Here is a 26053-nt window from a genome sequence, read left to right on the forward strand (position 1 = left end):
ATTGGGCTCCAGGCTTTGCGGTGGAATTGAATAAGTGGGCCCCCCTCCCATAGTGTGGTCTGCACTAAGCAACCATTTCTCCTAGCTACTCATTTCTTATGGGATCCTTATGTAGATTTCCTCAGAATCAGCAGTAAGGCTCTTAGCGGATGGGGTATGTCTGGACCTTTTCACCACCAGGTTCAATCAGTACTGCTGGGGAACAGAGAGATAGTGAGGGAGTGGAGCCGTGGACTGAGGCTTAGCGGCATGCCTGAACTCACTGTACTAGAACTGTTCACGGGGGAGAGAGTTCCCTGACATGGCCCTATATCCATAGACCACAGATGTAGGATCTTAATTTGTGCCAGGAAATGTGAATTATTATAATTAATGAGCTCGCCCAGTACTCAAGCAAACTACAGTAGCAAAAAACATTCAGTTTGTCTGATTTCATTTTTGGACTACTGCATTATTACAATATCATTGTAAGGTCTTTCAACCACAACAAACATGTCCTTCCCCCCAGACAACATGGCTTATGGGGGGCAGCCCTCAAAATAACATTTCTGCTGACACTACCCAGAGGACACTTTATCATGTCACACTCAGAAACCATCAAGGACATTGGAGCACTGTGATACCCTGTGATAAACCGTGTATATTTTATACTGTGCTTTGATATAATGACACATGCTGCAGTGGACACTTTCACTTAAGAATGGTTATCTAACACAAGGCATGATAATTTATGGCCTGGAACATGTTTCAATCTGGACCCGATCTCGCTGTGCCGTATAGCATCATGGTCCTTGGTTTATTATGAACACTTTTTATGATAAAGGCAAGTCGTTGGTTGACCTAGTACAAAACCAAAGACCTTTAAGCATCTGCCAGTAAATGTTAATATGTGTAAACAATCTTGCCATCAAACTGCTCTACGCCACCTCCTGTGCTTATTCATACGTTCGCTGCACTGTTCCATGAATATGCTAAACAGTATGCAGATACAAGCAAATGAGGGGCAGTTGAACTTTGATTGACTTTACGTCTGTGGGCCAAAATTAGGAATACGATATTTCCTTGAGGATACCGAACAACACTGTCTTTGCTTGCATGCATACGCTAGCTGTTAGCATCTCTGGAAAAGGCTGAGGCGTAGTCACGCTTGACGCTCTTGAATGTTGACTTTTCACGTCTCGAGGGAAGTTGGCGTTTGAATTCCCAACTTCACGAAACTTGGACAGCGGGCAATTTAACTCACAAAATGCCAGAATCACTATAATGAATTGACATCAGACGAGATGGTATCTGGTGAGTCGCATCATTTACTCATTTTAGAATGAATTCTATATAACACTTCAATCTGCTGCAAACAGAACTCCAATGTACTCAACACCCATTGGAAAATGAATGAGCTTTTCCCCTGACAGATCATTGAACACGGTAGATCTCGAGCATACAGTACAGTAATAGCCTAACAGATGATGGTTCCTAGCACAGCTCGATTGGCGGAGGGTGTAAGACAGCCCCTTATGTCACACGAGAGGAGTGCTGCAGTCTGCGCTTTGGCGGTGCACTGTCTCTTTAAAATGAATGCCCATGCTTGAAAGGAGCTGCTGTATCAAACTACTGTAAAATCGACATGACTGGGTTGGCTCACAAAATACTATATGATTTCTATGGCATTTTCAGTCTAACAACTTTATAACTGATGCATTTCGGCATGGTGTTCGTCAAGGAGAGATAAAACAAGTGTTCTTATAGGGAACGACTGTTCAGTCAGCCATAAGTTTTCAAAAAAAGATGTGACTGATCACCTGATTTCATTTTGATAACATTACCTTGAGATTCAAACACAGACTCCTCTACCCAGAAAACCTGTTACATCTAAAAGGTTCATGGTGCCATCTATTGTAGTGGAAAGAGTATAGCCTGTACATTCCTATTGACACTGGTTTTGAAGGTATAATACTACTGTGCACACATTTTTCTGGCAGTGATCTCTCAAGAGTGGGCTCGCGTACAGTAGCGTAACATCTCACCAATATTATGCAACCAACTTCTATTGCTGTGCTCACACAAGAGGCTGTTGGGCTATTTCCGCTTGTGATGTGTTAGAAGATGACCAAAAGCATCATACTACAGAGTTTGAACTGGCCATTCTCTTCGAATGACTGATAACTTTAAGACATTCATGTATGGCTGCTGAACATGAGTTGGGTTTGAACTTTGTCAATGCACAAAGTACAGCACTGTCCTTACTGTACCCGGTGTTACAAGATATCACACCTCAGCAGCCTCAAGTCTCTCTCTTTCTCCTTCACCCCCCCTCTCTATCGCTCTCTCTCTCTCCCTTTACCTCTTTCTCTCACTCTCTCTCCTTCCCCTCTCTCGCTCTCTGTCACACACACATACATTCTCCCCACACAAGATGTGCAGTTGCTGTACAGAGCTACTTTGGTAATAGGGACTGGACTCAGTGTACCATACAACCCTTGGATCTCTCAAAGTCCCACCCAACTTTCAAGTAACCATAACATTTTACACATACGGTCAATCGCTCAATCAACAAGATATATTACCCCAAACAAAGCGTTTGGAAGCTCAAGTTCACACAGCATTAGTCATGGTTGCGGTGTCACAATTCCAAGGGAACTGACTTGAACATACACTTTCATGGACCATATTCCTCCACTACAAACTCATTAAATATTGAGTCTCCAAAACAAGCAAATAAGTACCCCTTCAGGCTCCTTACTGCACACATTGAATATATATGACTCAATTACTAGAGGGGCAAAGTTACAGTGTCATGGAGATACATGACCATGATCTAAGGACTTGGACTTGCAAGAATGTGATACCAGCAGGCATGCACACCTCAGCACATTGCAACACGGTGGACTATCCTACTCAGCGTGCACAGGCAAAGTGACATATTGACTGGCACACAGTGATAAAACCAGGTAGGTAGCTACCTCGAAGACACTACATCTTGCTGTACCTGCCTGTGTTTCCACTACGCCGCGTTAACGCACCCCTTTGCTAAATTCTGTATTGTATGATGGAGAGAGAGAGAGAGAGAGAGAGAGAGAGAGAGAGAGAGATGAGGGGGAGGGAGGGAGATGCAATAGTGGAATATTGTTATCTTACCTTGAAAGGGGACATAGGACATGTTCCAACGGCATTGAACGTGGTCTTCGAGTCTTGACAGTCTCTCGGCATGCAACAAAAATATCACACACCAGTCAGAAAATAAGGAATACGCTATTCACAATTGGAGTCGATATTAGCCAATATTCCACTGCTGTTCAGAAATATAAATTATAATCCACGACCGCCAAAAGCAATTGAAAATGTATCCCCGTGAATAAAAAATATATGCACAAATATATCACACGCACCGTTATTGAGGTGTGGGGGGAAAACACGAGAGAGAGAGAGAGAGAGAGAGAGAGAGAGAGAGAGAGAGAGAGAGAGAGAGAGAGAAAGGGGGCGGATGAGTGAGTGCGCGCGTGTGTGCGCTTTCCATTATATCTATAGCCTATCTAAGCATTGTATGTTCCATGTTTGCTCCTTGAAGTTCAAGAAGCAATGATGGCTAAAATCGCCTTATTGACTACGGCCCCTTCTACCGCTATCAAACGCGCACGCCACCGCACGCACAGCCACACACAAACGTGCGCACACACAAACACACTACACCGATTGGTGCTGCTGCCAATAACGCCGTACAGTTCGCTATAATTCTCTCGTTTTGGTGGTAGGCTATAAACTAGACTATTGGGAAGTCTGAAACTTATTTTAGGCTGTAGGCCTACGTCTGGTGACATGGTAATATTTTAAAGGGGTAGGCTAATTTAATGGTTTTCGAGAATGACTTCCACCAACTCATCTCAAATGTCAAAACGAACCACACATTTGGCCGTAGGCACTAAATTCAGAGCAAAATGGTTTCATCTTTATTCCTGAACTTTTTTGTTCCAATACAAAGATTCTGGGCAAAATTATTGATAAAGCTATTGATCATTTTTAGCGCCACATTTTAAGTTGCTGGTGTCCTAAAAGGAACAAAGCTAAAATGAGTTATACATGTGCATTGTATTCGTCCAATGTACACGTGCACAAATTGATTTGGAGTCTACCTACACATTATCAGGCTCAAGAATGGCATCACGTGTGCAGTTGGAAGCTGATGATTTCTCTTGGATCCAATCGTGGTCCATAGAGCCAACATGGCGTCCTGATCGGCTCAGTTGCTTCACCTGCCTGCACAGTACGGTGTCAAACTTGGATTATGGCTACCACCTGGCGGTAGACTCTTGCAGCTGCAGTTGGAGACCGAACGGTAAGGCCCTTTAATCTTTCCTTTACACCTCCTCCTAGTGGGACATGTAAGTAAGTACATGCATTATACATAATTCCATCCAAAGCTTTCATGCTGAATATACATTTCGGCCTAACGACCTATGTAAAGGCCTATAGTGATCTGCTAATTAGAATGACACCATATATATAGGATAACATACAGTTACTGCAGTAGGCATCATCATAGCCCTCTAAGATTCAGTAGGCTATCTGAAATGTCACTGCAATGAATCAACTGCTCTTGACATGCCATGGCAAAGAGATTCTTGGCAACAGAGCCATAAGGACTAGCCAATTGGTTTGCCTGGCAGAAGGGCTATTGATTCATCACAAAATACCTACATGTGAATGGGGTGTGAAATCTATTGCTATACCAATAGAATAAAATGGAATAGAATTGAAAATAACTCGCTGAAGTGCAATTCAACATATATTATTATTGGCTAGCCTACTGTAAATACAAATAGGCCTATACATATTGTAAGTTAAACAAGAAATGGACTGAAAACACTCAAAGCACATTGGTAAGATGTGAAGGGCAACTTTTAATGTTTTTTAATTTTACATTGGCTGTGTCAGCCTAGGTTATACATGTAGAAACGTAATTTGACCAAAAGTCCAAAAATACATCAAACCAAACTTGGACTTGACTACAAATAAAAAAGAGAAGACTATAGAGACTCTCTTAGCTTCTTATTCCTCAACTCAAAATCAGATTTACCCCAGTCCTTTGAAGTAATTTTGTATAGTTCCATCTATAACCTACAGTAACGAACACTTGACGGGTCTATAGACATACTTTACCATAGAAAACATACAGATACATTCATTACCATCGAACTGATGGTTCCACAGACCTCTTCCTATTCAACTACAGCCAAATTCACTGAGAATGATCTAAATCCTAAACTTGGATGGGAAGGACTGAGTTGGGAGGTTCATTTGACCTGCACTGCCATTTAGAAACGTGCCAAACACTTAGCAATCCAACCTGGACTCAGGGGTAGACGTAACATAGTAAATGTAAATCTGTGACACTCCAAATAGATATGTATTCATTTGTGGATGTCCATTATCCATTTCGAATTAGATGTTAGGAATTGTCATTTGTACATGTTACGAATTTGCAAAACGTATGATATGTTACGAATTCCAAATTGTTGTGGCTAACGTTATCTATGTGACTAACGCTAAAGTTAGCTAGGTGGCTAACGTTAACTACACTAGGGGTTAAGGTGAGGAGTTAAGTTAAAGGGTTATGGTTAGGGCTAGGGGATGGGTTAGCTAACATGCTAAGTAGGTGCAAAGTAGCTAAAAAGTGGTAAGTAGTTGCAAAGTTGCTAATAAACTAAAATGCTAAAGTCCGTGATGAGATTCGAACACGCAACCTTTGGGTTGCTAGTCATCTGCGTTATATACCTACCCATCCACTCTGACCAACCACATTACTTTCCTTTTTGCCTTAAGTAACCTTCTGTCTTATCTAACCATACCAAATGTAACATATCATACTAATTTGAGTGTTCTGGATTTACATTTACTATGTTACGTCTAGTCGATGAGACCAGGCTGAGCAACCATCTATTCACTATTAGAAACCAGGTCATTCGAGCACTGAATGCTGATTGGCTGAAAGATGTGGTATATCAGACCGTATACCACAGGTATGACACAAAATTACTTGTTTTCTGTTCTAATTACGTTGTTAACCAATTGCAATAAGGCACCTCTGGGGTTTGTGGTATATGGCCAATATACAATGGCTATGGGCTGTATCCAGGCACTCCGCGTTTGGTTGTGCTTAAGAACAGCCCTTAGCTGTGGTATATTTGCCATATACCACACCCGCTCGGGCCTTATTTCTTAAGTAAGAGATGGCATATTTCACATCATTCAATCTGGGGAATGGGCGACATCTTGTTGTGGTTTTTAAAAAAATGACTGAACATGGTTTCTGTTGACATGATTATAACAGTATAACTGCCTATTGTGTTATTTACTGTAACTACACCTGTAACACAATCTGTCTTCTGGGGGATACAACACATACATTTACTCTTATCTGTGTTTTATCCCACAAAAGGCAGAAATAAAGGATCTGTATAAATATAAACTCTGAACCTTGCACTATGATATTCTAGAGTTCTATACACAACCTCCTGTTCCACTATGATCTCCGGGGCCCAGTTCCAAATCAAACACAAACCCATAGCCCTTACCCCTTAGACACTTGGGTACATCTGAAAGGATCAGATATATGAGAAATATGATGAAAGCTGCACCTTTCCCTCTGATAGGTTGGATGAAACATAAGCCATATTGCTCATATCTATCCAATCTTGTCAGATCTACAGTGTCCAGACCAGGGCTTAGGTATCAGCATTGAAGTGGGCCAGAGTTAACGCTATCTCTCATCCTCAGTGTAAACCTGGAAGATAGGAGCTGACTCCTCTGTCTATGACCTGAAAATGGAAAACAGTACAAATAGTTTCACCTGCACATAATACCAGAATTTGTTGACTTCTCTTCCCTAAAAGAATGTAAAGCACCCCTCAACAAATTGACAGTGAAATCTGGCTCAACGAGCAGCCATTTTCCATGACTATCTGATCAAAGATTTTGATCAGTAATCTTGAGGTGTTTTGATATTTGTTTGGAATGTATTTTACACTAATTCTGTGTGTGAAAGCCTACACAACATTGTCGTGACTCTTCAATTGCAATTGGTGGATGAGGAAGAAAACCTTATAGAATAGTTATCATACATTTCAATCACCTGATCCCTTGATTCAGGTCAACTTCTCAATCTGCAGATGCACAATCCAGATAGGCACTATGCAACCACATCATCAAATCATTCTATAATAATATATTGTGAATATATAAATCTAACTATAAAACAAAAGCCCTGTTGCGGCTCCTAATATATTTCTATTACATAATATCATGTAAATCAAGTATGACAATAGGTAACATAACAAATTGCCTATAATCAAATACTGTATATACAATCTTCAAACGTAAACATGATAAATGCAAAGGCATATTCCAAAGGTATACAGTACAAATATAGGAGAAACACTAGCAAAGAGGGAGATATAGTAACACGTAGTGTGATGATATAGAATGGAGGCGATATCGTTTGAGCAACCTGGATTTGCCTTGTGTGGGGTTTTTGTTTTGCTTGTACTTGAAGTTGCCACACATTTCTGATGTGGCACCTGCACGACAGTCATTCTTTCTCTCTCTCTCTCCCCAATATCCCCTCTTTGCTGCCAAGCACTCTGGTGTGTTGATCCCCCCCCCCCCCCATCTCTCTCTCATTTTCTCTCAGTACACACTCACGTTCCCCCACTCCACGAGGTACTGGACCTTCCCGTCTGGCGTTACTCGCCTCGCCAAAATCCTCACCCCGTCCCCGCCCCCCCAGCCCCTGGCAGCTAACCCATCCCCCCCGCCCCCACGCCGCCCGGATAGGAAGGGACATCACGCAGCATGAGGGAGGGGCACGGATCCAACTTCTGGCCAGGCTGGTGGTGCTGCTGGTTGTTGTGGTGGTGATGGTGGGAGGATGACAGGGAGAAGGGGAGGCAGGGGGGCGGCACTCGACAAGGGTCTTCCGCACTGAAGAGAGAGAGAGATGAATATTTCACATCATACTTTTTGTCATTGTCATCCAGGCACAGCTATGGTTTCCTCTCTATATGTCTAGATTGAGGGTAGTCCCCAGAGAGCAGGAGGAGCTGTGGTTAATACTGACCTATAGTGATGCAGGGTTCTAGAGATGGCTGGGGCTCCATTATATGTGGGGTGATACAGGGCAAACATCCTCTTAGGTGGAGAGCTGTGGAAAGAGCAGGGATATAAACCTTTTTTTTTAAACGGACAAAGAGCAACAATGCATGGATTTCTACTGACACACTGCCTAATACAAGCATTTCGCTAAACATGTGTATGTGACCAATAATTTGATTTGATTTGATAAGGGTATCAGTGAGGATGTAATGTTAAAAAAAACAGTAACACTCTGTAAATATAGTACAATGCATTATTACTTGTTATACAGTATGTAAAGTGTAACCAATACAATAACAGTACCAACCCCAAATTCAGCTCCTCCTCCTTCCTGGAGTTGTAGAGGTTAGTTCCACCTACGTAGCCATGGCAACATGGCACCAGATCTATTGGGGTGGCTGGGACCGGGGGCGGACAAGGCTGGACACAGGAGAAACACTGATTAGCTAGTGTTCTGACGCCAAATCAGTGGATCCAAACACACATTAGACATGATACTCCAGTTCATGCCCTTTCATGTTATCTTTACAGAAGAATCCATACTGCTTGTGAATACATCTAAATAAAAACCAAAGGTCTGTTAACATACTGTATCATTTGATACATATCGTTTAAAAAATGCAATTGCATTTCACTTTTAAAAAGGCCGGACGCTGGAACTTTGTTAGTACAAAGGGCTAGTCTTTCCAAAAGGAAATATATGTTTTCATGTGACAGCTTTAAACCTGCATTACAATTCCACATCCCACACTTGTATTGTATTCCGCGAACACACTGCTGCAGCAACTTTTACATTATTTACAGTGTGATATTGCTATTGTATCACGATTAATTTAATTATCAGCACTTACTAGGTCTCATCAAGGCATAGCATGATCCATGTCCTACACGACCAAAAGTATGTGGACACCTGCTCGTCGAACATCTCAGTCCAAAATCATGGGCATTAATATGGAGTTGGTCCTCCCATTGCTGCTATATCAGCCTCCACTCTTCTGGGAAGGCTTTACACTAGATGTAGGAACATTGTTACGGGGACTTGCATTAGTGAGGTCGGGCAATGATGTTGGGCGATTAGGCCTGGCTGTGTGCAGGCCAGTCAAGTTCTTCCACACTGATCTCGACAAACCATTTCTGTATGGACCTTGCTTTGTGCATGGGGGCATAGCCCATGCTGAAACAGGAAAGGGCCTTGCCCAATCTGTTGCCACAAAGTTGGAAGCCCAGAATAGTCGAGAATGTAATCGTATGCGCGTTAAGATTTCTCTTCACTGGATAAAAAGTGGCTTGAACCATGAAAACATTCCCAGTTCATTATTCCTCCTCCACCAAACTTTACAGTTGTCATTATGCATTTTGGCAGGTAGCGTTCTCCTGGCATCTGCCAAACCCAGATGGTGAAGCGCGATTCATCAATCCAGAGAACACGTTTCCACTTCTCCAGAGTCAAATGGCGGCAAGCTTTGTAACACTCCATCGGACACTTGGCATTGCGAATGGTGATCTGCTCTGCCATGGAAACCCATTTCATGAAGCTCCTGACGAACAGTTATTGTGCCAACGCTGCTTCCAGAGGCAGTTTGGAACTCGGTAGTGAGTGTTACAACCGAGGACAGACAATTTTTACGTTCTACAAGCTTCAGCACTCAGAGGTCCCATTCTGTGAGCTTGCGTGGCCTACCACTTTGCGGCTGAGCCGTTGTTGCCCCTAGATGTTTCCACTTCACAGTAACCGCACTTCCAGTTGACCAAGGCTGCTCTAGTAGGGCAGAAATTTGACAAACTGACTTGTTGGAAAGGTGGCATCCTGTGACGGTGCCACGTCGAAAGTCATTAAGCTCTTATCCACTGTCAATGTTTGTCTATAGAGATTTCATGGCTGTGTGATGTTCAGCAACAGGTGTGGCTGAAATAGCCGTGTCCACATACATTTGTATATATATAGTGTATATCTGTCACCTCCATTGCCTATGATAAGTAGATTCATATTGTGGAGACTGACACGGAACCCAAACCGGCTGCGCCCGTGCGCCATCGTGCATAAATTTATTTTGCCCCCCCACACCAAACGCGATCACGACACGCAGGTTAAAATATCAAAACAAACTCCGAACCAATGACATTAATTTGGGGACAGGTCGAAAATCACATGTATGGCAATTTAGCTAGTTAGCTTGCTTTTGCTAGCTAACGTTAATTTGTCCGGTTTAGCTAGCTTGCTGTTGCTAGCTAATTTGTCCTGGGATATAAACATTGAGTTGTTATTTTACCTGAAATGCACAAGGACCTCTACTCCGACAATGAATCCACACATAAAACAGCCAACCTAATCGTTTCTAGTCATCTCTCCTCCTTCCAAGCTTTTTTCATCGTTTAACTTATATGGCGTCGCAGATGCTCGTTGGCGCGCGAGAGCAGTGTGGGTGCAATAATTGAATAACAAGGATTTCTACATTTATTTTGCGACGCTCGAGCACACGACGTGTCCGGTCTGGTCAGCATGTCAGGTACCATTTCTTACAGTGTGAGCTTGCTACCATAATAACAAAAGCATCAGTACTCTATCCCATCTATCCTTTGCTTCCTCAATTCTTAGCACACCCTCAGCTCTGTCAACCTCCAATGCTGGACTGTGACCCACAACATATACAGTAAATACAGCAGTGGTATACTAGCATTATCCCCTCCCCTTACTAGCGCGCTGTCCCTTTAAATCGAGGTGCTCTGTCAATGCTGCATTGTCAAAGCAGCCAGCGCCACCTGGCCAAACTGTAATCGACTGAAAAGTGCACTTAGAAGTGCTCCCAGATGCCTCACATCAGCGCACCTTCCCCTCTCACTTTCCCTGGGATAACCAACCTGCCCCAAGATGGCAGATGATTCATGTCCGCTCAGGATACAACAGTCTGCTGGAAGTGCTGCCTGCTGAAATACGACCAGTCTATAACATTTATTGTCTCAGGATAAGGGAGGCAGCCTGAGCAGTAGTATAAAAGGATGTGTATTTTCTATTAATATTAAAATATATATTTCTAAACCCGTGACCATAACATGTTGTCATATTCGATCGAGTCATAAACGTTAAACCAGCTTCAACTCAATAGTGTATGAGGGGTAGGCTGGGCTTTGAAGAACATGTAAACAGACAACACTGGCTATAAGGAGAACCTTTTCTCCACCCACTGACTGACTGTGACTGACAAGTCATTCCAATGTCAGGCAGCTCTTTGCTATGCAGTAAGGAGGCGGCTGATGGCTGATCTCTCCCTTGATGCCTGGTTCGAGACAGAAGCACTGACCTGTGTCTCCATGATGCGCCGCTTTGATTTGCGTGACTCTGGCCCCACCGCTCTCCTCTGGCAGGGCAGTGACAATGGGCTACTCCACATAACAACACAGAAACACAGTCAATAACTTGGGGAGTGGTGCAATGTTTTTACTTAGAAAACTACAGTACGAGTCAAAAGTTTGGACACACCTACTCATTCCAGGGTTTTTCTTTATTTTGACTATTTTCTACATTGTAGAATAATAGTGAAGACATCAAAACTATGAAATAACAGATATGGAATCATGTAGTAACCAAATTACTTTCCTTCTTAATGCGTTTGAGCCAATCAGTTGTGTTTTGACAAGGTAGAGTTGGTAAACAGAAGATAGCCCTATCTGGTAAAAGACCAAGTACATATTATGGGAAGAACAGCTCAATTAAGCAAAGAAAAACGACATGAAGGTCAGTCAATACGGAAACATTTAAAAAACTTTTAAAGTTTCTTTAAGTGCAGTCGCAAAAACCATCAAGCGCTATGATGAAACTGGCTCTCATGAGGACCGCCACAGGAAAGGAAGACTCAGAGTTAACTCTGCTGCAGAGGATAAGTTCATGAGAGTTAACTGCAGACATGAGACATCTCAACATCAACTGTTCAGAGGAGACTGTGTGAACCTGGCCTTCATGGTCGTTTGCTGCAAATAAATCACTACTAAAGGACACCAATAAGAAGATGAGAATTGCTTGGGCCAAGAAACACAAGCAATGGACATTAGACCGGTGGAAATCTGTCCTTTCGTCTGATGAGTCCAAATTTGAGATTTTTGGTTCCAACCGCCTTGTCTTTGAGACGCAGAGTAGGTGAATGGATGATCCTTGCATGTGCGGTTCCCACCGTGAAGCATGGAGGAGGTGTGATGGTGCTTTTCTGGTGACACTGTCAGTCATTTATTTAGAATTCAAGGCACACTTAACTTCTTCGAGATAGGGGGCGCTCTTTTCATTTTTGGATAAAAAACTTTCCCGTTTTAAACAAGATATTTTGAAACGAAAAGATGCTCGACTATGCATGTAATTGACAGCTTTGGAAAGAAAAACCTCTGACGTTTCCAAAACTGCAAAGATATTATCTGTGAGTGCCCCAGAACTAATACTACAGGCGAAACCAAGATGAAATTTCATACAGGAAATGGTCCAGATTTTGAATGCCCTGTGTTCCAATGTCTCCTTATATGGCTGTGAATGCACCAGGAATGAGCCTGCACTTTCTGTCGTTTCCCCAAGGTGTCTGCAGCATTGTGACGTATTTGTAGGCATATCATTGGAAGATTGACCATAAGAGACTACATTTACCAGGTGTCCGCCCGGTGTCCTCCGTCAAAATTATTGCGTAATCTCCAGCTCCATGCGCGTTCCATTTTCTTCAGAGGAGAAAGTCAACTGCCACGAATGATTTATCATCGTTAGATATGTGAAAAACACCTTTAGGATTGATTCTAAACAACGTTTGCCATGTTTCTGTCGATATTATGGAGTTAATTTGGAAAATAGTTTGCGTTGTAATGACTTAATTTTCAGTTCTTTTCTTACCCAAACGTGATGAACAAAACGGAGCGATTTGTCCTACACAAATAATCTTTTTGGAAAAACTGAACATTTGCTATCTAACTGAGAGTCTCCTCATTGAAAACATCTGAAGTTCTTCAAAGGTAAATTATTTTATTTGAATGCTTTTCTTGTTTTTGTGAAAATGTTGCATGCTGAATGCTAGGCTTAATGCTATGCTAGCTATCAATACTCTTACACAAATGCTTGTTTAGCTATGGTTCAAAAGCATATTTTGAAAATCTGAGATGACAGTGTTGTTAACAAAAGGCTAAGCTTGAGAGCTAATATATTTATTTCATTTCATTTGCGATTTTCATGAATAGTTAACGTTGCGTTATGCTAATGAGCTTGCGGCGATAATTACACTCCTGGATACAGGTTTTTTTCGTAGCCAAACGTGATGAACAAAACGGAGCGACTTGTCCTACACAAATAATCTTTTTGGAAAAACTGAACATTTGCTATCTAACTGAGTCTCCTCATTGAAAACATCTGAAGTTCTTCAAAGGTAAATTATTTTATTTGAATGCTTTTCTTGTTTTTGTGAAAATGTTGCATGCTGAATGCTAGGCTTAATGCTATGCTAGCTATCAATACTCTTACACAAATGCTTGTTTAGCTATGGTTCAAAAGCATATTTTGAAAATCTGAGACGACAGTGTTGTTAACAAAAGGCTAAGCTTGAGAGCAAATATATTTATTTCATTTCATTTGCGATTTTCATGAATAGTTAACGTTGCGTTATGGTAATGAGCTTGAGGCTGTATTCACGATCCTGGATCCGGGATGACTAGTATCAAGACAGCATGGCCACCACAGCATTCTGCAGCGATATGCCATCCCATCTGGGTTGCGCTTTGTGGGACTATCATTTGTTTTTCAACAGAACTATGACCAAACACACCTCCAGGCTGTGTAAAGGCTATTTGACCAAGAAGGAGAGTGATGGAGTGCTGCATCAGATGACATGGCCTCCACAATCACCCGACCTCAACCCAATTGAGATGGTTTGGGATGAGTTGGACCGCAGAGTGAAGGAAAAGCAGCCAACAAGTGCTCAGCATATGTGGGAACACCTTCAAGGCTGTTGGAAAAGCATTTCAGGTGAAGCTGGTTGAGAGAATGCCAAGAGTGTGCAAAGCTGTCATCAAGGCAAAGGATGGCTACTTTGAAGAATCTCAAATATAAAATATATTTTGATTTGTTTAACACTTTTTTGGTTACTACGCGATTCCATATGTGTTATTTCATAGTTTGATGTCTTCCATATTATTTCACAATGTAGAAAATAGTAAAAATAAAGGAAAACACTGGAATGAGTAAGTGTGTCCGAACTTTTGACTGGTACTATATGTCAGGGTATAAATGTGGTGTTTTTTATTTGAAGCCCATAGAGAATAAAAGAGAAGATGGTGTTGAGAATTTTTAGCAAGAGAATCAATGTCCACATGCGAATGCGCACATATGCACACACACTATAGATGATGTATTTATTGATGAAAATATTAGTTATAAACATATTCACCAGTGTGAAATAAGTGAGTCCTTCCCTTAAATGACTTAATGAGGCACACAGATGCCTGTTTAGTTAGGAACAGTTGTTCCTATCCAGCTAGAAGGACCACCGTTTACAAGGTGCCGCTCTTTTTCACTATTGTAAATGTGCAATTCATTACTAGAATGAATGTATCCATATAAAGAGTTGGGTCCTGAGGCTTGTGTTTGTGATGATGAGAGAATAATAATCACAGAAGTTGTCCTTACTCTGACCTTCTCCTTTGGGTGATGTTGATGGGCGGGTCAGTGATGAGGGGGGACGAATCAGAGGTCAGGGGAGGCGGAGCTCGGACCTGGAGCCCAAAAAGACACTTCTTCTTTTTGATCTCTTTACCAGAGACAAACCTGGATGACATCACAGAGAAAAAGACAACTTTCAAAAGACAACAACTTTGTAAAGTCAGGTCATCGTTCTTTTTAAAACAAGTTATCATTATTGTCTATGTTTTCTTATCGTTCTATTGACAATATCAAAGAGTTAAGAAACAATTAACTAACTGTATTTTCTTTACCCTTATGTACAATTCCAGAAGCAACACTATATCATAAATCTGGTCAAGCATAGCTGTGGCTTCTGTTTATTCTTCGCATCATATGCAGACTCTCACCTGTCTTTGTTGGAGTTCAAAGCGTTGAGCAGATTGTGACAGCGATCTTGCCTTGGTGTGTCAGAGAGCTGGGGGACAGGGAGGAATGAAAATCAAGAGCTTGATTAACACTGTGGATGGTAGCCTGAAACAAATGTTAATACATTTAGAGACACATTGACATTCATTGGTGAAAGGTAAACATTTCCATGGATAACGTAGTTAGTTATTAATGTGATTTGTGAACAGTTCATTAAAAAAGTGTATAACTGATTTAAATGCAACTGTAGTACCTGAGAGCCACATAAAATACAAGTGATATTCACTATTTAAAATGTGCTAAATAACAATGACAAGTAGCTAATGAAATCAAAGCACATAATTACCACGACTGCTAAAAATTACGCTAGCTAACACTTTCACATTGTTTCATCATAGCACATAAGTGAGGAAATGTTTATACCGAGCCTAGAAGCAAAGAGTCCCAATTCTCATTGGCAAACGACATGATTTCATGGTCGAAATCAAAGTATTTTCTCTTGCAGCACAAGGAGAGGTGGTAGAGCACCAAATGGGCCAAATCTACCCTGTATTTACAATAAACACACCAGGAAAAGACACAGTTAGTTCAGAATTTTTCACACCACAAAGCTTTTCATTACATCATTGAGTCGGAGGAATTAACATATTGTAACCCACATGACTCAATAAACCTGTCACAAGAAAATGGTTTTCAAGAGTGTTTCAGTGTGATAATCCCTGCAGTTTAAATGATGTAATCGTCTCTTAGCGGATACTGTATAGCTTTACCAGCTCATGGGTAGCCGTTGAATTGTCTCTGGTCCGTTTGCACAGACTGAGCACTGGAACTCATAAAACCTTTCAGAAAAAAAAGGAAACACAGATGATTCTATTTTTGTCTGTGATTGACCAGATATAAAAGTCAATGGAAACATAACATAGCATATCTGATTGACCAGATATAAAAGTCAATGGAAACATAACATAGCATATCTGATTGACCAGATATAAAAGTCAATGGAAACATAACATAGCATATCTGATTGACCAGATATAAAAGTCAATGGAAACATAACATAGCATATCTGATTGACCAGATATAAAAGTCAATGGAAACATAACATAGCATATCTGATTGACCAGATATAAAAGTCAATGGAAACATAACATAGCATATCTGATTGACCAGATATAAAAGTCAATGGAAACATAACATAGCACGCGGTTGCTGCTGTCAGCAAATTCTTCCCAGTTTCCATCACTTGTTTAGCAGATATAACAACCCCACCACATTCTACCTCACCATCGATCTCAAAAATTATTTTTCTATGCAGAAACAAAGAGTAATATAATATATCATGGGCATTAAACCAGTAGGATAATACAGATGGTTAAATGTGACAATAATGGTGTAGCGGACTGGACTAATTTGAATTCATTTTTACATCTACCACATTACATTGGACACCAGAGAGGCAGAATAACAACTGCACTGCTATTAGCAATAAACACTAACAGCATTAGCCCTACCACTGCCAGTTTTATAACCTCTCTGTTATGGTTTGACAATGGTAATGCAAAGGAGCAGTACAAGGCTATAGATAACAATACTCTGACTCACCTGTCTCCGTATAACAACGGCTTGGTCAGACACTGTGTGCAAGCTTCATGAAACCACTGACCACAACTTCCACACTGCAACATTTTCAGGTTCCACCTGCAGTTGATAAATATAAACATTAACCACACTCCCCAATGGCCTAAAACATAGCTAACATCTGGTGGCCACCTGACAAGAGTACTGTATATTATGTCTTTTTCAATAGGCTGCAATACTCAACTGAAAAACACATTATGTCTTGACAGGAGAGCTGTATAATGGTGAAAAGGACATACAGGGTTCCGACATGAATATTCTATTTGTTTTTGTCGGTAAGGAAAATGAATAGTAAATCTTATTGACCAATACTTGTGGTAAACACTAGTTATAAAATGTTATTATTAAGTGATAATGCCAGAGGAAGTGTTTGGAGGATATATTAGTATTATGGGTATTGTTAAAACCGAGACGAAGTCGAAGGCCGGCAAACCATGCCAATATATCCTCCAAGCGCGGGCTTTGAGGGCATTATCACTTTTATACAACGGGTTAACAACATATTCAAATAATGATTGACATATTTTCCTTATAAACGTTATTTTGATTAATTTATTCATACTATTTCATCATTCCACAAGATATAGTCCCGACACAAATCTAGGGTTGATACCCAAGCAGGCTGGTCGTTCGTTCTATCAGTTTGGTTGCCAGAGAAGCGACCCAGTCGTTCAGTCTTTTTGTTCTGTATCTATGGATGCGACTCAGTCGTTTGTTCTGAATGTTCCATTGAAATACTGACTTGCAACATTGTTATTCTTGCTTGCTAACTAGCCAACTACGGCTAACTTACAGTCATGTCAAACAGTGCAGCCAGAATAAGAGCAAAGTCGCTGCATTTGCATTGTCATTTATGTGGATACATCCGTAACAATGAGCTAATGAGGCACGATTTCGCCTGGCATAGAAAATGTGCTCTCTCTTTAGGACACTGCTGTTCAGAGGAGCTAGCCAACAACACAGCTAACACAATCACTTCAAACTGAAGATGGAAAAACAACAAACTAGCTGCACTTTGTTTCTTTTTATACATATAAAAATGATGCTGATTCATAATTTCAACTGGCTGAGAAAAGCTGCCTGCATGTCTGTCTCATCCCGACTTGTTACTATGGGACAGCTGGAGATAGAATTTGAATGTTGAAACAATGTTGCAAATGTCAGAGAGACAGACACCAAGGTTCATACAAATCTCTGATGTTAAAAACTAAATGTTGGTCTCAAAGAAATGTGAGATAATGTCTAGATGCTTTTTATAGTGGAGATCAGTGGATTGCGCAGTCAGATGGAACAGAGTAAATAGGCATTTTAACATCATAGACGTAGCCAGTGGTAACTTGTAGAATAGACACCATCTGGAATGCGGTTTTAACCAATCAGCATTCATGATTAGACCCACCCGTTGTATAACATAATTTATCTACTGAGGGCATCTGTTAGAAGCTATAAATTGTCACTCACTCTCCAGGTCCGGCACAGTAGCAGTAACACTGCTGCTGGTTGGTCAGATGCTGTGGGTCCCAGTCTAAAGATGACAGCTGATAGGGCAGCCGAAGTTTCATGATTTGCATGAGCCGGGCAAACCGTCCTCGTTTGATGGCTCCCCCTCTCTGAAAGACAATTTTGACAAATCGATTCACTACAGCGACCTCTCCACTCCCGGTCATGTCAGTACATTCAAGATAGATGACATTGGATGGGAACTATCCAGAAAAAGCGATTCATCTCATTTTATTGTAGGTCAGCTGAGTGAGATTATATCTTAAGAAAAGTCAGGTCAATGAGATCGACATTGACCGATGAGCAATTAGCCCTTAACCACAGTGCTCCCTCATCTAACACCTACAGTACGGAATTGGAGCATTCATGAATTACTGACCATAATGTCTATAATACAGTATAATCTTGAAACAATCTGCATTGACGAACTGGTCAGATGTCCAGGCACAACGTAGAGGAGTATCTAATCCCTATGGTGAATAATCCAGAGTTGTAACATTTCTGTGGTTTCCTTCAGATATATCCATTGACAACATTGTTTAACACAACACTGGTATTGAAATCCTCTGGATAGATTTTTTTTCAAATGTTACAAGTCTGAATTGGATATTTTCCCTGAGCCATGAGGCAGAGTGTGAAACAAAGATTAGCAGTCTAACCTTGGTTGCCACTGCAAAGACACATTGCCGACATATCCAAGAATTGCTGTCAGCTTCCGGCTCAATGGACGGAGTGTGGCACTCCGGATGATAACCTGTTATGGAATGGAGAGAGTGTTTACTGTAATTCACATACTGAGGATATGTTACTGATGGAGGCCTTTTCCTTGTCTCTTTTCATGAGATATTATACACTGAGTGTACAAAACATTAGAAACAGCAACGCTGCTGGGTTTTTCACGCTCAACAGTTTCCTGTGTGTATCAAGAATGGTCCACCACCCAAAGGACATCCAGCCAACTTGACACAACTCTGGGAAGTATTGGAGTCAACATAGGGACGGCATCTATGTGGGACGCTTTCGACACCTTGTAGAGTCCATTTCCCCCGACAACTGAGGCTATTGTGAGGGCAAAAGGGTTGCAACTCAATATTAGGAAGGTGTTCCTAATGTTTTGTACACCCAGTGTATATTATCTGGTAGAAAACCTGAAGACAAAAAATAGATGCCATTGTTTTTTTAAACTTTATTTAAAATAGTTGTGCCTATCCGTCATAAGTCATTCTTTGAAAATACCTCTATGAAGAGTACATAACATGTTGTGTTTTCTTACCATGACGACATTTAAGACAATTGATGAGAGGTTCTTTAAGAGGCGGGGCATCACAGACACAGCAAACTTCTTCCACTCCAACTGAGACTTAAGCGAGAGAGAAAATGAGTGAGTAACAGAGAGAGGGGGAGAAAGAGAGAGAGATCACTCAACAGTGTTAATTTATGTATATTGATTCATTTCGTTGCCACTTCATTGATTTCAAGGTCTCCTGCACCCTTTCAGATTTCACTCCTTTTGACATGTGGATATTTGGCTGTGCTTCCCTCCACTTTACACTACCTACGTGGGGGCGCCATTTCCCTATGGAGTCATTACACTAATAAATTCATAAATACACCAATTACACCTAAAAGTACCCCATCAGAATTGCCAATATTTCCAGGGAATGTTGTATTTCAACCTTGACTAGAGACATTAATTGCGCAACATTCTTTTGAACTACAATGGATCGGAATGGAGAGAGAGCATCAAATTAAGAACAAACTTTTCAAAGCTGAGAGAAAAATCGAAAAACATTTTATGAATTTCTTTAATCTCCCTGAAGTGAATCAAGGTAGGGTAAAAGTAAAGATTATTCAAATATGATAATAGTTGGAGCATCCTCAATTAGCCCCCTATCTATAGAAAGGGTAGATATGTATGAAATATTTGTATCAACATTTTAGGGGATATTTCTTTGATTCAAAAGTAATTCCACAGTGCCCAAGAACCCGCTGTTAAAGGTTTTGTGTTAACTGAGGAAAACAAGAGTAAGTTGTAAGTCTTACAAGAGTGAATGTCTTTTCTTAGGACCCAGAATTCCGAGTTATCCTCAAATCTCACCAGACAACACTGCTTGACTCCATCTACCTGAGGAGAGAGATGGAAACAGTGGAATTGTTCACTCAAACCTAAATGTAATACTTTCCAAATGCGCACATGCATGCACACACGTACGCACACACACACTTACTCTTTTCACATTGCCGAGGTACAGTAGTCCATCACTCCATCGAGCTAACACATCATCCCCTTCACTTACTCCCCCCATCCTGAAGAGAAGTGAGAGAGATAGAGAGAGAAGGGGTGAGGAAGAGGAGGGGGCTCATGTGAAATGGAAATCCAATTTATTTACTGGATACTTTGCTGCCATTGCCGACCGAGGTTTATGGCCTTATCGTTCCATGGGCACTGGGCTGGAGTGGATAAGGGGTTGCATTCTCACAAACCCAGCATAGCCACAGTCAGAATCCAGCAGGTTCAATGATGAGTGTAAATGCCCATGCATGGAGCAGGACAAACCATTATGACACAACACATGTGAGAAAATGCATTCACCACTGCATGATGACTGCACTGTAGTTTGATTGTAACACCACTGTACGCCTCTATACTTTGCTTTCTCATGCACTTCTGTGTTGTATCCTCTTTGAAAATCGAAAACGACAAACTTGAATAGAAAGGAATCGCTGTAGCCTATGGACGTAATCTCTGCACATCCAGCGGTTGTTCCAGTGCAGGCACTCAAGTCAAAGAGACACATGATACATAATAGCGTTTTCAGATCAATAAAAATTAACATAGATAGTGTTGCTGGATGAACAGAGAGCCATTGCTACCTGTCAAGTCGAACTCCTCTCCGTTGGGGTCACAGCGATTCCTGTGCCGGCTTGACATGAAATATTTTCTCCCTTCTGTTTTCCTCTCGTCTCAATTACTGCCCGGTTGGATGTGAAGCCTACGTGTGTGCCAAAGTGGATGTGCATGTATGTGTCTGTGCCAAGCGCGTATGTCTGTCAAGTCGTCAGTGAGACACCGTCGGTACGTCGGTCTTTCTCTCGGTCTGTATGGTCTGTCTGTCCTCCGCGACGTAGTTTCGTCATGTTCCGGTGCATTTGCTCTCTTTTCTCCACCTACTGATGCTATTAAGCGTGTTTGTCAGAGCAGCACGCGAATCAACCCGCGAGAGACGCCATCATCCCTGCCTCTTTCTCGACCGACTTGTTGTGACGCAGACATAAAACACCGAGAGATAGAGTGGGAGGGAGATAGTGGGGACCGGGTCAACGGCGGCGGGAACACCTTAACATCCGAAGAAATTACCTCTAAACCGTTATGACAAGGCAAGCTGTGTTTTCTAAAGAATTAACCAAATTGTGATAAAAGCCCGTTAAAAATCAGCCGACAACGATAGTCGCTGGAGTTTAAGTGGGCAATTAGTGGAAGTTAATTGGTACCTCCCGAAGAAGGGTGCTGCAAGTTTGGAGTCCTGGAGAAAGTTTTAGAAGGGCAAGTGGAAGCTGCGCTCACACGTGTTATTCACTTTTTTTCCCTTTTTTTCCCCATTCAGTAAATTGCACAATAAATAGTTTTCTTGCTATAGTAAGCATTTGTATTTCCTTCCAGCTAAAATAAAACTATAATCACAATCTAATCATACATTATCTAATTTCTTAACATTACTACACATTTTGATTATATAGCCTAGGCTGCAATATACAATATGTATAATAAACATTGTGATTGTTTATATAGAGTTACTTTGTGCAGTCTTTGTGGTCCCCTTGCCAGATAAGCCTATTTTCAGGTTTTGGACTATACAAAGCTAGCCTACTATGCCTAAGTAATTAAGGATAATTTAAGGCTTGGATTACTTTGAGCACTTGTCACTGTAGTCATCAAAGGGAATTGATGAATGTTATTTACAATAGTCTAATATTGTCCTATACATTTCCTCTTAATAATCATATTGTGTGTGAAATATTGATTATCTATGATCAATCATCTATTCTTTACTGCTTTACTGCACAATTAAAAGTTCAAACTTTGTGTATAATGTGATGAGTTACTCAGTGGCACAGGGCATGCATTCCATCACTGGTTAAATCGTTGTGTGTTTTGTAATATATACATACACTCAGTAATGTCATCACCACTTGTCTCTGCTCACTATCACCATGAATATCACTGGTCACACAAGCTTTCAATTCTCACAACAACTGGGTGATAACATAACATGGTAATAACCCATGTCAGAATGAGTAACAATTTGACTTATTTACCATTGGTTAATTATGAGCCCTGTAAATGTCACACATGTTCATGTGTATCATTTATGAACGGAAGATTAAAGGGCATTTAAGTGTCATACCATAACTTAGCACTGACAATTCTACGAGTAGGCAACATAGCCTATAGTTTAATAGTCAAAACAACAAGTGATGAGGTGTTTCATGTTATTTTTATCCTTAGATGACATGTATTTGTTCATTTGCTTGTCGTTGTCATTTGAATTTATCAAGCATATGGTAATTTTGTGCTCAAAATGGCCACTGGCATTTCTAAAGGGTGACAATGAGTTTCCATTGGCAACACTAGATGGCGAGCACACTACACCTTCTAATGCACTGCTTTGTCAGTACTGTAGTGGAGTGGTAGGCTAATAAAAATGCAGTGGTGGCATTTAGCTGAACTACAGTTCAATTCACATAACTGTGTGATGACAGAGATATTTTGAAATGTATCATTAGCATTTGGATGAGGATCACTTTGAATAATGGCAAAGCGGAATTATGCTTCTAGCAGTCTCACAGCAAGATTCACTATTTACCAAGAAAGGAAAGTGAGCCTGTTAGCCCAACTTAAGTATCATCACAGAAGAAAAAAAGGACCCCTATTCATGTTAATACGGGGCTTGTGCAGGGGTCATAAGGTTGACAACTTGATGCCTTTCATGTGCTCTCCCTTTTGGAATAAAGATGCCTCTCACACACACAGCCGGGGCTTTGTGAGCAGTTCTGTCATGAGACAGAGAGGAGGGGAAGGAGACATTCATGAGCTTCCGATAAAAACTCAGTGAGCTTTTGATAAAAGCTCAGTGTGGCTAGTGTCAATAGAAGGATTGAATTAAGAATATTAGAGTAAGTTTACAGAGAAAGAAGGAAACAAGCACCATTATTAGGATAATGTGATACTACATCATGGACAATGTTCCCTCTAATTGAGCACTGAGCAAATTTCAGGTCTGATGAGCGCAAACTTGAACATTGTGAACATTTACTATGAGCACTGAGGCTGTACCCACTTTAAGTTACAGTTTTAACAGTGTCCAAGTAGACTACTGTGGCTATTTGATTATAATGTAGGCCTACCATCAAAAACAATGAAGAAAAAGCATCCCATAACATATTAACATGGAAATGGCTGTTTAATCATTCTGCCTATAGTAGCAGCCATTGTGTGCTGTTCAATGTAGGTCTACATTCCATGAGACTTTTGAAAGAAAAAGAACATACAGGGCTTGACAAGAACCTGTTAATCCACTTGTCCTTCAGACAAGGAGGTCGACTGAAAATGTTGTTGTATTGTTTGATGCAAGAAACCACTTAACAAAATAAAATGCATTATTATTCCCTGAGTTGGAGCATTTAGCATTTTTCAAACACCTGAAAATGTTTTTCCTTCAATCTAGAGCCATAATAATTATGACTATGTTAAAAATATATTTATCTGAATAGGTTATCTAAGCATACATCTTTAACTATTCAATTGTTATTTTAATGAACGATGCACATTGATTCTTCAAGACCTTTTAGTACAACTACCACACGGGTATAGAGTATCCTAGCCATAAATATGCTTCTCTGCATCTCCACTAAAGTCTGGGTAAAAGATTGAAAGGAATTTGAGTCATTGCTTGCTTTTCTAAAGTCTAGCAACCTTGCCAGCAGGCATGCTAGCTAAGATAGTTAGACAAGCTTCTCTGACTTGATTAATAGCCTGAAATGGCTTGGTAGCTACCCATGCATACCCCACAAGACATGCCACCAGAGATCTCTTCACAGTCCCCAAATCAAGAACAGATTATGGGAGGTGCACAGTACTACAGAGAGCCATGACCACATGGAACTCTATCCCACATCAAGTAACTCATGTAAGCAGTAAAATGTAATAAAAAAAAACCAGATAAAAATACACCTTATGGAACAGCGGGGACTGTGAAGAAACACAAACACTGGTACAGGCACAGGCACACATACACATGATAAGATACGCACTCTACACACGGATGTTGAATTGTAAATATGTGATAGTGGAGTAGTGGCCTGAGGGAACACACTAAATGTATTCGGTAAAGTGTTATGAATTATGCAATATTTTAAATTGTATATAAATGCCTTAATGTTGCTTAACGAACAGTTCTCATGCTGACGTTGCTTCCAGAGGCAGTTTGGAACTCGGTAGTGAGTGGTGCAACCGAGGACAGACGATTTGTACGCGCTACGCACTTCAGCACTCAGACGTCCTGTTCTGTGAGCTTGTGTGGCCTACCGCTTTGTGGCTGAGCTGTTGATGCTCCTAGATGTTTCCACTTCACAACCGGGGCAGCTCTAGCAGGGAAGAAATTTGACAAACTGACTTGTTGGAAAGGTGGCATCCTATGACGGTGCCACGTTGAAAGACACTGATCTCTTCAATATGGGCCATTCTACTGCCAGTGTTTGTCTATGGAGATTGCATGGCTGTGTGCTCGATTTTATACACCTGTCAGCAACGGGTGTGGCTGAAATAGCCGAATCCACTCATTTGAAGTGGAGTAACATTATTTTGGCCATGCAGTGCATCTAGCTGGCTGGTGAAAGCTAACTTCATAAAATTGCTAAGTGGCTAGTATTACAGAGAAATAAAACATTTTTGTTTTATTTATTCATCAAGAAGGATCAATAGTCTAAATAGATTGATCAAATTAATTTACAAACATTCCTCCTACGAGTCCATCGCCGGCAGATAAAATCAAAGGAAACGCTATGTGTGTTACTCTACACTCTCTCTCTCCTCCTCCACTGACGATACTGACTACACACACACTAGAGCAGGGTTCCTCAGAAATCCCAAATCATAGAAAAAAGAACATTGACAATCCACCCAATTCACGCCCTGACCATACTTAAAACAAAGGCATAACAAAAGAACTAAGGTCAGAACGTGACAATCGTCCCTTGGCTGAATCTAGTTGATGATCCCTGAACTAGAGTATCCAGCTTTCTGCTTAGCATATCTGTACTCTGTGGAGCACCTTGGAAGGAACCTTTTTTTTTTACATGAAAAAAAGAAAAGAAAAAGAAGGACAAATCTGAGGGGGCTCATACCCTTGTGGCCCCTATGGACATGACACACTGTAATGCCTTCCAGCAGTGTTTGGTTCAATTTCCTTTAGGAAATGTTTTCCACTACTGTCAGCATTGGGGGGAAAAAGGTGTCAGATAGCCAAAAGAAAAGGTTTTTAAAATCCAGCAGATAAAATATTAGGTTCAATCACGTGTGTGTGTGTGTGTGTGTGTGTGTGTGTGTGTGTGTGTGTGTGTGTGTGTGTGTGTGTGGGTGGGTGTGTGTGTATGCTTTCCATAGGGAATTATTGGTTTTGTTCTTAAACCCTAATTTTAGGAGCCCAT

At 40.9% G+C, this 26053-nt stretch overlaps 2 protein-coding genes across 2 annotated transcripts in view; both read right to left on the reverse strand.

Moving 5' to 3' along the window:
• LOC115141108 (ras/Rap GTPase-activating protein SynGAP-like) overlaps window positions 1-3207 on the reverse strand; it is a 122135-nt gene extending 118928 nt beyond the window's left edge. The window contains exon 1 of the mRNA XM_065027201.1: window positions 3136-3207. Within this exon, the coding sequence (XP_064883273.1) occupies window positions 3136-3207 (72 nt within the window). The remainder of the gene's footprint in view (window positions 1-3135) is intronic.
• Window positions 3208-4875: 1668 nt separating this feature from the next.
• On the reverse strand, window positions 4876-21821 carry LOC115142238 (PHD finger protein 1-like). The gene is given in 16 exon segments (XM_029681692.2): window positions 4876-7814; window positions 7817-7974; window positions 8111-8194; window positions 8453-8565; window positions 11445-11523; window positions 14795-14926; window positions 15190-15257; window positions 15632-15755; window positions 15979-16047; window positions 16811-16906; window positions 18308-18456; window positions 19006-19100; window positions 19620-19706; window positions 20390-20471; window positions 20575-20653; window positions 21221-21821. Coding segments are annotated over 15 exon segments (1548 nt in total). The 5' UTR covers window position 20653; window positions 21221-21821; the 3' UTR covers window positions 4876-7680.
• Window positions 21822-26053: the final 4232 nt, after the last annotated feature.

Source organism: Oncorhynchus nerka, linkage group LG14, assembly GCF_034236695.1.
Source record: "Oncorhynchus nerka isolate Pitt River linkage group LG14, Oner_Uvic_2.0, whole genome shotgun sequence".
NCBI classification, from domain to species: Eukaryota; Metazoa; Chordata; class Actinopteri; order Salmoniformes; family Salmonidae; genus Oncorhynchus; species Oncorhynchus nerka.